Source organism: Lynx rufus, unplaced genomic scaffold (genome assembly GCF_022079265.1).
Source record: "Lynx rufus isolate CCGP_SWC_20201006 ecotype Redwood Valley unplaced genomic scaffold, mLynRuf1.p SCAF_3, whole genome shotgun sequence".
NCBI classification, from domain to species: Eukaryota; Metazoa; Chordata; class Mammalia; order Carnivora; family Felidae; genus Lynx; species Lynx rufus.
In genome coordinates, this window is record NW_025814845.1 from 196,239,911 (window position 1) to 196,254,082 (window position 14,172).

General features: G+C 52.3%; 1 protein-coding gene across 1 annotated transcript in view; it reads right to left on the bottom strand.

Annotated features, from left to right (window-relative positions):
- Positions 1 to 8,467: 8,467 nt before the first annotated feature.
- AGPAT5 (1-acylglycerol-3-phosphate O-acyltransferase 5) overlaps positions 8,468 to 14,172 on the bottom strand; it is a 68,796-nt gene continuing 63,091 nt past the window's right edge. The window contains exons 9-10 of the mRNA XM_047090804.1: positions 9,248 to 9,272; positions 8,468 to 8,996 (exon numbers count right to left, since the gene is read on the bottom strand). Of these exons, the coding sequence (XP_046946760.1) occupies positions 8,995 to 8,996; positions 9,248 to 9,272 (27 nt within the window). The 3' untranslated portion in view covers positions 8,468 to 8,994. The remainder of the gene's footprint in view (positions 8,997 to 9,247; positions 9,273 to 14,172) is intronic.

Consider the following 14,172-nt stretch of genomic DNA (forward strand, 5'->3'; position numbering starts at 1 on the left):
TATGTGGGCCCCTAACCCTGTTTTAGTTATATTCCATAATGCTTTTCTTCCCAAGACCTTCTTCAGACCTCACCGTGTGCTTTCTGGGGCATGATTCTCCACTGTTCTGTGAAAACAAAGGCATGACTGCACAAGGGATGGCTGAGGCTTGTCTCCTCCGAGTCCCCTGCCTCTGAAAACCCCATCCATCACAGGACTCAAAGGCCAGGCTCTCTGTGATTCTCCTCTTTGCAGCTGTCTGAAACTGTCCCTTTGCTTTATATTTCCAGCGAATATCTTACCCCCGGTGTCCAAAGAGAAAGCAGAAATACCTATTTCTAGGTATCTTGCACAGTCCACCACATGTCAGCAGGACCCAAACCGGTTGTCCTTGCAACAACCAGTCTCCTCCTGAGAGACGAAAGCCTGTGCCACCCCAAGGCGGCCACTGTATCCTCAAAGGAAGAGCTGGCCCAGGTCACTGGTGCGCGAAATTATGAACGTGGGTGGCTGTGGCAGAAAATGTGGGGTGGCCACACACAGGCCAACTCCTGCTTACCACTGGGAGCCACTGCCCCTTGTCCACACAGCCTGGCTCAGATTCACCTGGCAGGTGTTCAAGGCAGAGAGTTTCTGGGATCCTCCCAGACCTACTGACCCCGCTTCTGGAGGATGGACCTGGGTGATTTAGTGACCAGACCATCGGGGACGCTAACCTCATCGTCTCCCTGCAGTGTGCAGGGCTCTGCGCAGAGCTAGGCCGATGGGAAACGCTGGCTCTGTTCTGGCAGCAGCTGGGAGGCAGGAGGGAACCCGGAGGGATGCGGGATGCGGGCAGACACAAATCCCCGCAGGTCAAGCCCGGGCCTTGCACCCACAGCTTCTCTGTAAAGTAGGTCCCAAGGCAGAACCGAAGACCCGGGCCCACTGGGTCTACAGTGCTGTCCCCACCCAAGTGGGGGGCTGAGGCAGGACCGGTTTGCGTTAACACAGACACCTGCCCGTAACTTCGATTTGCTCTGTGCATCTTTGGATTTGAACTCCTGGCTGAGGGACGTGGATAAACGTCTACTTTATCTAATTCCCAGCTCATATGCAGCCTCAAGCGGCCGATAGCCACAGGGACGCCTCTCTGCGCCGCACCAGCTGGGGCCCGACCCGGGGGGAGTGTGCGACCGCCCCCCCCCCGCCCCTTCCCGGGAGGACCGCGTGAGAGAAGCCAGAAGGGCCGTCAAATCTAGAAAAGATTTGCAGAAAACGCGCCAAATACAAACGCACCAAATCTGGACGCGGGTCTGGGAAACAATATGGCGCCGAAATAATGCGTGGGGCACCGGAAGTGGCGTGTTCTCGGTGAAAATCAGCACAGCTCCACCCCCACCCGGCAAAGTGCACGAGAACCCGGGCGCCCCGAGCGGGGCCCGTGAGACCCGCAGCTTTCTGTCCCAGGGCGGCATCGGAAGTTGCTACTGGGTCTTGTTTTGCACCCGGGCATTTCGGGCCGCAGCGCCCCCCGCAGGAAGCCCCGGGCTGCTTGTGCCTCTGGGGTCCCCGGAGGGCTCGGGCGCGGTGTTTACGAGGCTAGCTGTAAATCCCTCAAAGCCGGAGCCTGCCCGGGGTCGCCACCTTCCTCGTGCAAACCGTGCAAACCGTGCAGACCTTGCAGACCGTCCTTCCGGGCGCGCTGCTGTGACTTTCCACCGGGGCCGCGCTGAGCGGGCGGCGTGGCTCCAGCGGGCTGTGCTCCTAACAAGCTCCGCCCACCGGGAAAACCAGCAAGGCCTGGAGACCAGGATCAAGAAAGCACGGTTCGGCTGCTCTGCACTTCACTTTGATCGCCTTTTGATAGTGGTTTTCTTATCACATAAAGGAAGAGGCTTTTCCTCGCCCCCTAAAATACCACTGGTTTGTTCTGGGCTGCCTCCGGCGTAGAACGTCCGGAAACCATCACACCCTAAGGTTAAGCAACAACCTGCGAGGTTGCTTGGGGCCTGCGGGGTGGTTGGATCCCTGAGGTGGCAGCTCATTCATTCGCCTCCTCGTTGGGGGGCATCATCCTATGCGCAGAGCTGTGCCCAGATGCTTCCAGAGAGCGGCGCCAAAGCCCCGCTCCCCTCCAGGGGTCCCCACCCCACCTGGAAGCCACACAGACCGTGTCTCCGTCCGCCCGCTCTGCTGCTGTAACAAAATGCTTCAGACTGGAGGCCTGAACAGCAGACGTGTTTCTCAGCTGTGGAGGCTGCAAGTCTGAGGTCAAGGTGCCAGCAGGTCAGGTGTCTGGGGATGTTCTGCAGCCTGGTTCACAGGCAGTGTCTTCTTGTTGTGTCCTCACATTATGGAGAAAGCCAGCTTTGGTCTCTTCCTCTGTTTACCAGGTTGCCAATTCCATCCCTTGACCCCATCCTCATGACTTCTTCTAACCTAATCACCTTTCAAGGGGACCACCTCCAAATGCCATCACATTGGGGGTTAGGGTGTTAACGTATTAAATTTAGGGGGGACACATTCAGTCCATAGCAAACTGGTCATGGGGTTTAACAAGGAGTGATAGTGTTAAAGAGGGGCTAGTCAGCTCAGCTTAGGGAAGACAAACCCCTGAGTTGGGTTTTGAGAGATGTGTAGGAGTTTGTCAAGGATGAAGTAAGTAGCAGACCAAGGGAAAGGGAATCCCAGCCAAGGATTTAGGCGGTAGCAACTTTTCTTAATTGTTCAAAGAGTAAAACAATGGACGAATCCATCCAATAAATCACTCCTCCACAAAGCATTTAACTCACTCAAAGGGGTGTCCCTCGTGAACAGCATTGAGAAGTGAGTCCGTATAGAATCTCCAGAGTGACCATTCCACTGTAATGGACCTTAAGAGATCTCCAGACGGATGGACGAGTATTGAGTTACTTTCAGAACGTCAACAATAAGAGGTATTTAGATCTCAGTGATTTGGGATGGCAGGGAGATATAAAAGCCTCGGTCAAGGCCATCTCAACTTGCCTCTGTCTGGTGCAGGTTCACTGTATACGGGATGTGCCTGGAGAGCTATCCTGAACTGGTAATTAAATACAGGTGTGGAGGGGGACACCGAGAGGCAGGCCAGTCAGACGGAAAGCATGCTGCTTTTCTTTTCTCTTCTTTTTTTTTTTTTTAAATGTTTTTATTTACTATTGAGAGAGAAAGAGAGAATGTGAGCAGGGGAGAGGCAGACAGAGGGGGGAGAGAGCTGACAGCACAGAGGCCGAGGTGGGGCTTGAACTCATGAACTGCAAGATCATGACCTGAGCTGAAGACAGTTGCTTAACCGACTGAGCCACCCAGGTGCCCTAATGTTCCTTTTCTGCTACAACACATACATTGTAGGTGTGAGCGCCACCTGTAGACAGTGAGGCCTCCGAGGCGGAGAGGATCTCTCGTTGAAGTCTGTATCAGTCAGCTCCGGCTGCCGTAACAAAGACCACTGACTGGGGGCTTAACCAACAGGAATTTACTTGCTCACAGTCCTGAAAGCTGGTGTGTAGATGCCATCTTCTTGCTGTGTCCTCACATGGTCCCCCTCTGTGCACACACACATCCCCGGGCTCTCTTTCAATTCTTTTTTTTTTTAATTTTTTTAAATGTTTATTTTTGAGAGAGAACGCCAGAGCATGAGTGGGGGAGGGGCAGAAAGAGAGGGAGACACAGAATCTGAAGCAGCTCCAGGCTCTGAGCTGTCAGCAGAAAGCCCGACTCGGGGGGCTCGAACCCACAAACCGTGAGATCATGACCTGAGCCGAAGTCGGACGCTTAACCGACTGAGCTACCCAGGCGCCCCTCTCTTTCAATTCTTATAAGGACCCCGGTCAGATTTGATTAAGGCCCAATTCTAACGACCTCATTTTACCTCCCTCAACTCTTTCAAGACCGTATCTGCAAACACAGTCACACTCTGAGGTCCTGGGGTCAAGACTTCAACATACGGCTTTGGGAGGACACAGTTCAGTCCATAACAGCTCCATGATTCCAGACCCACCTGGCATGTTGCAGAGGGGAGTGTTGACACATATTCATTCACTCAACCCAACGTCCTTTTGCGTCCACGGCACCCCCGTCGGCCCTAGAAAAATGGGCTAACTTGTCAACAGTGGATTTACATAGACTAAACATCAACAGGCACTTCGAGGGCAGAAAAGGATCCATGAACTGGGCTGGGCTGGGCATTTGAGCGTGTCCGCGTGCTCCGGAAGGAGGTGGTCAGGAGCTCCTCTGCGCACAGCTCCCTCCTGGGGAAATGCCTGTCTGGTGTCCCACCTGCTGCTCATCCCCTGGGTTTCACCCTGACCGTCCACACAGAATAACACCCCCCTGCAGACAGATGCCCCAGCCAGAGTGGATAGGGACAGACTCACTGTCTCCCCCTCCATCGCCACCAATCAATCTTAGCTCTGGTGCCACCGGTGGCAAAAACAGACAGAGCCAACTGCTTGCTCACTGACCACACTTGCTTTCTTCGTCGCCCGTGCAACACCCCCACCGCAGGAGCCTGCCTGAAGGGACCGAAGCCATGAAAGGCAGAGAGGCACCGAAAGACAATGTGGACGGCACAGCCCATCCTTTCTGGTTGAGTTGGGACAGCGAGGTCGTGCTTGTCCAAGCCACAAGTCCCCCAAAGGAAGATGTTGTGCAAGCAGAAGAACAAGTAGAAAGCAGGAAGAACCGGGACCAGGAAGCATCAGCTGTTCTCCGGGGCCAAGTTCAGTCCTGCCCGGCAGGTGCACGCTGCGGGCAGGAGAAGGTGGGCCCGTGTTTCTCCGCCAGCTGCATACGGGTTATAATGCAGATCACCTCGCCCGCGCCCGCTCTGCGGGCAGAGTACAAACCCACATGTCCAAACAGCTTCTCAGTTAGCTGTCGGTAGTTCCGTAGCTGAGAGCGAGCTTGTGGATTAACTGTACTTTTGCACAGACGCGGGAAATGACCCAGCGCAGCAGATGCCTTGCCCGGCTGCATGAAGATGGGGGCAGGCCTGCCTCTCCTCACTTCCAGGCGGTGGTGTTTCCTGAGGCCTCCTCTGAGGCCCTGGGGAGTGTGGGGAAAGCCCTGGTTGTGGGGTCCGGGCCCAGCCGCTCGCTCTTCCAGTAACTTTGGATGCATTATGTAGGCTGTGGCTTCGTTCACCTCAGCGGCGGAAGCGGGATGAACTTCTGTGTCCTGAGGGTTTTGTGAGGAGCGAGCGGGATGAGACCCCCAAATGCCAGCCCAGGGCTGGCAGGTGTGGGCATGGTCTGGTGTGGAGTCATCTCCTTATGTTTCCTCTGTCCCGTTCTCCAGGCGGCCCTCCCCTCCCCACGCCCCTGCTGGTGTTATTGTCCCGTGCATGTTCTGTCCATCCGCAGATGCCAAACCTTTCCTCACATATTCTGCTTTCCTGAACCACCCCCCCTCCCCCCGCCGGTTTTCTGCCCTCTAAGGCTCGTGGGGTCAAGTGTCGGCAGCTCTTTGTGACAGTTCTGTGGCGAAGGGCATGTCTCCTCCCAGCTCTGAGGCCTCCTTGGCTGTGAGCTCCCACTGTGAGGAGGCAGAAAACGTGTAAACACCTACCGTGCAGGGGCGCCTGGGTGGCTCAGTTGGTAAAGAGCCTGCCTCTTGGTTTTGGCTCAGGTCACCATCTCAAAGTTTCGCGAGTTCGAGCCCCACGTCGGGCTCTGCGCTGACAGCGGGGAGCCTGCTTGGGATTCTCTCTCTCCCCCATCTCCCTGCCCCTCCTCCACCCATGCTCTCTGTCTCTCTCAAATCATAAAAATAAATAAACTTAAAAATAAAACACCTGTGCAGTGGGCGCCCGAGATACGATAACTGACATTTGGTGGTGTTACTACTCAAGTGCAGCTCAGGGTCCATCTGTTCTACGAACCCTGATTTCCCCCTGGAAATTAGAAGCCGTTAGACGCACTTGGACCCTTAGCAGGTGTCCGGTCATTTCCTGGGCTGGTCACGGGCCCGCCCCTGCTGGGCTGTGCTCTAGGTGCAGAGACGGTGCCCAGCCGGTACAGGTGGCTGCACTTTGGAAGCGGGAGGACACTGCTCCTCTGGGTCACGGCAGGCAGGATTCACGACAGCGCTCGGTGGCTGGGCTGTCACTTGTCACGGCAGCCAGAGCGGCGCCCGATGAAGCTTTGCTACCCTTTCCAGCGGCTTACAATCTGGTGAGGACGCATCAGCGCTGTTCGTCCTGTGACTCGGGAAGATGCCAGACACTCACCTTCAAACTGGCAGGAGTCTGGCTGAGGTTGTCCCTCGGGGAGGGACAGGGACAAGGCCCAAAGCTCCAGATGTCAAGGATTAAGCATAGCATGGTAATGTCCCTGTGCCTTCCTCTCAAGGTTAACACAAATATCCACATAGGCCCTGAGGGAAACCAGCCTGGAGGTGGGGAGGGCAGCTGTGGCCGTACCCATGAGGCCTGGGGCCTGCACAGACCGGTGCCCTCTGCAGCCCGCCTTCCGGAACATTCCTGCTGGCACTCGGCCGCTGGGAGCCCTCTAGCTCCAAGCTAGAGTCCAAGCTTCGGTCGCCAAGGTCGGGGTCCCCGCTGCTCCGGGGATGGCGGACACCCTGTCATGTGGGACTAACAGAGGACCCTGGTCCCGTCCCCTCAGAGGAGGTGACTCTCCACTCTGGCCTCAGCCTCCTCATCTCAGTGTCACTGCCTAGCTCCCAGATGTGGGGCTCCAGCCTCTGGAGCAGGGCCTGCCTGTCGTGTGGGCGCGGCCGGGTGGCGGGCAGGGAAGAACAGGTTCTCCAGGCCCGCAGGAACGCCCAGAGGCCTGTCTGCCTTGCGTGTGTGCAACGGCCTGGGGTGACGGCCTCAACCGAGTGGGGGACTGAGAGCCCATCTGACCAAGGCACCGATCCAGAGCCCCTCTTGCCGGTTCACTGACCCGTCAGAGCCACTTAGGACATTGCAGATGCTGTTCCCAAGGGCTCCGAGGGTCCCCGAGCCTCGTGACCTCGAAGAGAACGCAGCCCGAGAGGGGGAGACGGGCCAGACAAGAGTGGGCGGGCCCGGCACTGGGTAGACGCTGTGGGTTTGCACTTGGCCTGCAGGACAGCACAGCCTGCCCCGTGGGCTCCTTTTCTGGCACGCGTGGCCGTGGAAGAGGCTGAGATGAGGTCCTTCAGGTTGGGAGCAGGGAGAGAAGATGCCAGCGACACTCCCTGTGGCTTCCCCATCTTTGGGCGGTGCAGGATGTGAGGCTGTCCACCTGGCGAGCGTGACTTCTCCCCAGGTCTTTGTCCCCCTTCCCGAAGCACTTTGCTGCCATTAAGTGGCCACCAGGGGGTGGCAGACAATTGTGGCAAAGACTTGGATACAAAGTGAGATTCAGCTCGGCTCAGTGCCCTGTTCCCACACCTGACGTGAGTCCCAGGTCCGTGAATGCACAGCGACCACACCACTCCCCACGCGGCCGGTCGAGAGAGGCTTTGAAGTGTGAAAACCCACAGTGTGTTTGATCCTATTAACCAGGCATCCTCGGCGTTTGTGTGTTCATAGCGTCAAAGGTTTATGGTTTCAGTGGCAGCTTTCTCTTTATAGTCCTATGGGGGAGACCTTGTCCCGTCCCCAGCCTCGGCAGACATGTGTCGTGTTCTAGAGCAAATGTCAGGCATCTCTAAGGACTCAGCTCTGCTTTGGGATGATATTTTTATTTACTTATTTTTTTAAGTTTATTTATTTATTTGTTTGTTTGTTTTTGAGAGAGAGAGAGAGAGAGAGAGAGAGAGAGAGAGAGAGAGAGAGAAAATCCCAAGCACGCTTCACACTGTCAGCACAGAGCCCAATGTGGGGCCTGAACTCGCAAACCGTGAGCTCATGACCTGAGCCAAAACCGAGAATCAGATGCTTAACCCACTGAGCCACCCAGGTGCCCCGGGATGATAGTTTTAAAACGAAATAGGTAAGTCCCTGCAGGACACTTGGGGACCCTTCTCTATGTCACAAGGTTATCAAGGAAAAGAATATGTGAAGCGGTTTGCACCCTGCCCATTAGATGGTAAGTGATCCAGGATGGCTCTTCTGTTACGACGGACCATCCGTCTGAATTTGGGTATGGCTGATACTTTGAGAATCTGTCAACTGCAAAACTTGACATTATTCAGTGGGGACAGATGAACATGGCATGATTATGCATATAAAGGTAATCCGTTCTAGAAAGTTAAGATTTCCACCAGGTGCCAAGAGACATGGTCATCGGGCATGTGTGGACACTAAGGAACGCATGGATAAGTCACTTATGTCTAAGTCGGCTGTCTGCAAACTGACTGAGGCTTCAAGGCGGAGATGGGCTAAAGCCTTCACTGTGCCCTTGAACAGCAAGCTGCTTGCTCACCTACGAAGCGTGGAGGGACTCTGGCGAGGTCGCCTAGACCCTGAATTAAACGTCAAAAATGAGAAGACAGGCGACTCAGCAGCCTGGAAAATCCTTATCATCGGTGGGAAATGTGTATATACACACACACACATATGTATTTCGTATATTTGAAAGTAGATTTACATATCATATATGTTCTTTTGTACGTATTATATTCCTTACAATAAAGTCACATCAATACTTGGTGATTACGGTTCAAACAGGCGAAGGCCAGGAAGACCAGGCTCTCGTTCCATCTCTACCACTCGCTCCCTCTGCCTGGGAGATCTTAATCAGGTCCCCGCATTCCCTTGTGTCCGGACGGTCGGTTCTGTATCCGGAAAGTGAGACAGTGGGCTCGATTCCTCCTCTACATTTGCTCCCACAACTCTCAGGTTTCCCAACGGCATCACTGCACTGAGCTATTTAGAAATCGATCTTATAGGTAACCATCAGCCTTAACCTACAGTGCCCACATTATTTACTAGATAAAAAGAACATTCTTTCAGCAATGCAAGCGGAATCCTCTGGTTTCCTACACACCGCTCAGGGTTATTAGCTGCTGCCTTGTGAAAACTCATTCTTCTGCTGTTGCCATTTTTAATGTGTCTTCTGAGGCCACTGCAGACACTGGTTTTCTTTCTTTTTTTTTTTTTTTTAAATTTTTTTTTAACGTTTATTTATTTTTGAGACAGAGAGAGACAGAGCATGAACGGGGGAGGGTCAGAGAGAGGGAGACACAGAATCCGAAACAGGCTCCAGGCTCTGAGCCATCAGCCCAGAGCCCAACGCGGGGCTCGAACTCACGGACCGCGAGATCGTGACCTGAGCTGAAGTCGGTCGCTTAACCGACTGAGCCACCCAGGCACCCCATGCAGACACTGGTTTTCAACACAATTCATGCCAACTAAGTTCCTGTGGGAAGAATAAAATAGACAGAAGTAACAAGATTTTAGTTCTTTATTATAAGCAGATGCACCAGTAAAGAAATACTTCCACTAATTACTTGGCATCGCAGTACCAGGTACCGTTAACTGATTACATTCATTTAGATACATTTAGACTCTTCACTTACTGGCAGATGATGAGAGTTTACTGATGCCCTGCACACTTGGACTAGTGATCAAGGAAAAGTGGTGACTTCTTTAACTAGTGATGACGATATGATATGGAATCATCCTCACATAACACAGCTTAAACAAAATAACCTATGTGCCTATATTTAACATTTTTAAAATTTGGTAACATTTAAAGATTGAAAAAAAAAAACCCCACCAAGAATAGGATGATACAGTACCCACTGTAAGCCCAAGAATGACACAGTTCCGTGTTGCCATATTTCTTCAGATTCTGTTTCTTGGTTGTGCTTTATTATCCCAAACGCCGAGAATTCCTTGCTGATCCTTCCAAATCGTAACTTCCGTATCACTTATGAAGTATTTGTTGAGTGTGCCACTTACTTTTATTTTTTTTTTATTTTTTATTTTTTAAATTTTTTTCAACGTTTTTTATTTATTTTTGGGACAGAGAGAGACAGAGCATGAACGGGGGAGGGGCAGAGAGAGAGAGAGACACAGAACCGGAAACAGGCTCCAGGCTCCGAGCCATCAGCCCAGAGCCCGACGTGGGGCTTGAACTCACGGACCGCGAGATCGTGACCTGGCTGAAGTCGGACGCTTAACCGACTGTGCCACCCAGGCGCCCCAAGTGTGCCACTTACTTTTAAAAGCAACCTGTTGGCCTCAGACTGTAGAAACATGACTGCTTTAGAAAAACTTCAACTTGTCGTCATCTGATAATGCAATTGATCGAATCGCAAAACGTCTGGCCTCAGATTTCCATCTACTGAATAGACAAACCGTGCTCAGTGCCTAATATAAGCTGACAATTGTGGTAGACTCTCAGGATAGAAAAGTCTAGCAAGGAATCCAATGTCAGACATACACACAATTCCTAATTTTCCAGTAGCCACATTTAAAAACAACGGGTGAAATTTTAACGGATTTTACCGAACACAATATATCCAATGTTATTATAATATGTAATCAATATAAATACTACTGAACTTCATTTTTTTAAAAAACTAATTATAAGCAATCTAATTATAAGCAAGTGCATTGTACACTTACAGCACATCTCGCACACTTTGGGGCTCTGTGGCACACGGGATCAGGGTCACCACACGGGCAAGTGCAGGTGTGGCTCCCGCATTCCGAGAGGGAAGTTGGGAAACCGTACTGGCCAGGGGTTTGCCGGGTAAGGGGCTGTGGAGGGTTGGGGGGTGAGGGAAGGGGAAGCCGCTGGAAGCAGAAGAAACCATCCAGTAGATTCGCCTGAGGACACAGGTGGGAGGTGCCCCCGCGTGGGGCCCGTGGGCCGGGAGGCCACTCGTGCAGGAGGGAATGACAGATGGGAAGGTCGACGTCTCCAGCAACGAGACTCCGTCCGTGTCACAGAACACGCGGCGGTCCAGATGGACGTGACCCACCGCAGACGAACATTTCTGTGCCCTGCACCACCTTGAAGCCAACCTCAGTTTGGGCCTTTGCTGCTTTATGTTTTACTGGAGCTTGGGGTCAGTAATACAATAGCGACACGACAGGGCAGGTTGGAAAGCCGGCAGACGACCAGGAATTAGGGCCTGGTGAAGACAACCAGAGCCAGGAACTAGCAGAGAGCAAGGCACGTGGCGGGATGCTCTGTAGTGGATTTATTTCTCACCCCAAATGCACCTCCCCTCCTTTTTTTTTTTTTAAATCTCAACTTCTAGAAACAGAGAGAGGGGAGGAAATACAGAGACAAAAACAAAGACATTAGCACACGAGAACAGAGGATACCTTGTTTGGGCTGTTTTTAATATACTTTATTTCACGTCACAAGGTCAAGTCTGTGTTTGTCACACGCCGAAGCGGACCAACGTACCCATCCCATAACCTAAAAGCAAAAAGTTGCGAGTTCTAGTATACGGCAGAACCCACTTGCAGACGGACGTACATGTGGGCAGAGTATTTGAGGGGGTTTCAGCAAAAGGCACAAGGATAACAGAACTTGCAGTCCACTACCCAGCACTGGGACGTCGGGCAGGGGGGTCGGTGCCATCACCGGGACACAGAGCTGGCCGAGAACCAGCGCTATCCAGAGGATGAGACAGAAACGAATGCAGGTACTTTACGGAGGTGACCCGCCTAGGGGGCAGGTCCCACCATCAGAGTCTCTAGCTTACAATGAAGGCGTCAGAGACCGGGAAGGAGATCAAGTTCCCACAGCGAGCGAGGGGCAGGTCTGGGATTCAAGCCCCAGGGACCTGGCCCCGGAACCCGTGCTCCCCCCACCACTCCTCCCCCAATCTCCTTCACAAAGAGACGTTAGAAGATAAAATGAATTCTAAAGACCCTTGTTTCCACCACGTGAACAACAGAAAGCCACGATTTTGAGAGACGCACGAATGTGTAACCGACGGCGGGGTCCAGGTTGACTCGGGGGTGCCCTCGCCCTCCGGCTCGCCCGGAGCACAGCAGCACCCTCCCTGGGTTGAGGGGAGCCCCCTCCTAGGAAGGAGGACCTCCGCGGACAGCCCGCTGATGGTCACACCGCAGGGAGGGCCGAGTCCAGCGTGCGGAGCGACTGGGCCTTCCTGTCGCCCCCTGACCTGGCTGACTCTGCCGAACCGGCCAGTCCGCGGATTCAGCTGGAGAGCAGCGCCCCGTTTGGACCGGGGTCTGCGAACCACGACGCTGGTGCGGTGACAACACTGTGGGGACAGGAGGGGGCACAACACGTAGCCGCATGCTGCTCTGGCTTGGTTGGGGGGGGGGGGATGGGGGGAGACGAGGGCTGTGATGCTCACAGTTCTGCCTGGCTTTCTACTCTAAGGCCAAACTTCAACTCCCACCATTTGGAATAAAATCAAACCAGCCGAAGCAAGCACACACACCCCCGGCAGGTGTTCTCCAGGCGGACACGCTCACCTCTCCCGCGGCCCTACGCCCTGACTCCCCATGTCCTCCTCGGTTCCAAGTCTGTTCCATGCACACTTTGTTCCAAGCGCTCTTCCTTCCAAACCGCCTTCTCGCTCCATCCTGGTCTCCACTGCACGGATGAGAACTCACCTCCCATGGCGGCCGCGACAAAACACTGGGACGGGGCGTCCACGGGGAGAACAGATCTCTGTCATCTCCCCTCCACACCCTTCCAGGGGCTTTACACAAGGAGGGCACTGGGGAGGTAGAAGACCCAAGGGTCACAAGCAATGAACTGTCCGTACATTGTAAAGAGGGGCGCCTGGGTGGCTCAGTTGGTTAAGCATCCGACTTCAGCTCAGGTCATGATCTCATGGTTCGTGAGTTTGACCCCTGCGTCCGGCTCTGTGCTGACAGCTCAGAGCCCGGAGCCTGCTTTGGATTCTGTGTCTCCCTGTCCCTCTGCCCCTCCTCTGCTTGTGCTCTGTCTCTCTCAAAAATACACATTAAAAAAATAAAAAGAAATTATAAACTGACCTGACCCAAATAGACAATAACTCAAGTGTGCATGGACAGACCACTGAATGACTGAAAACATTTCAAAATAACAAGTGCTAACGATCATGTGTTTGAATTCCAAACTGCATCAGAGAAGAATGGACTTATTCACACACTGTAGAAAGTAAAGCCGAAACGATTTAGGAAGAATTACAGTAACGTCTCACATTTATGTTGAACTTTATATAAAAATGCATTTTTACTATTATCTCCTTTGACTCGCAGTAAACTCTAGGAGGCAAATAAGCAATCCCCCTATTTTATTGATAGAGCCCGGAGCCTGCTTGGGATTCTGGGCCTCCCTCTCTCTCTGCCCCTCCCCCATTCACACTTTGTCTCTCTCTCTCTCAAAAAAAAAAAAACAAAAAAACAAAAAAACAAGGGCTCAAACAGGGAAGGTAGTTTGTTTAAGGTTATATACATGTAGTGATGCAACACAGACCATTTTGTAGTTTGGGATTTCCCATAGTGAGTGACCTTCAGGGGAACAATTTCAAATATTACTGTTCTCTGTGCCACTATCAGGAAAGATCTTTGAATCTATTCGCCATTTCATATCATCTTTTGCCATCGTGAGGGCTGTGCTACCAACACAGGGGACAGGCAACAACCCCCCACCCCCACCCCAGCCCTCAAGCCCAACATGGAGTTGGTTTGGAGACCATGAAATTTTCTCATGAAAGATAATCTTTCCTTTTGTCATCTCTGTATTGTTTGATTTAGACTTTAAGCAAAATATCTTTAAGTGACTAAGATTACAGTTATGACCACCTACTTTTTAAATTTTATTTTTAGAGAGAGAGGGAGAGCACAAGCAGGGGAGAGAGAGACACAGAGAGAGAGAATCTTAAGCAGGCTCCGTGCTCAGCACAGACCCTGACGTGGGGCTTGATCCCATGACTCTGGAACCATGACCTGAGCCAAAATTAAGAGTTGGACACTCAACCCACTGAGCCACCCAGGTGTCCCATGACTATCTACTTCTAAAGGCATTTAGGTGGTATGAAATACATCTTTGTTAAGCAGGAAAGAGTGGGCAGACATTTTTCTCCTAGAAATATTAGTGTAACTTTGGGTATTTTATTCAAACTCCAAGTCTCCGTTTTCTCAGCTGTAAAATTGGGAGCAAGAGTAGTTGGAGGACAAGATTTAATTAGCACCTGCCACATTTCATGCCCTACCTACATCCAGAGGTTTGGTAACTTACTGCATCATCAGCAACCCTTTGAGGTAAATATATTAATTATTATCACTATTTGACAGAAGAGAAAATTGGGAAACTTTCAACAGAAACATGA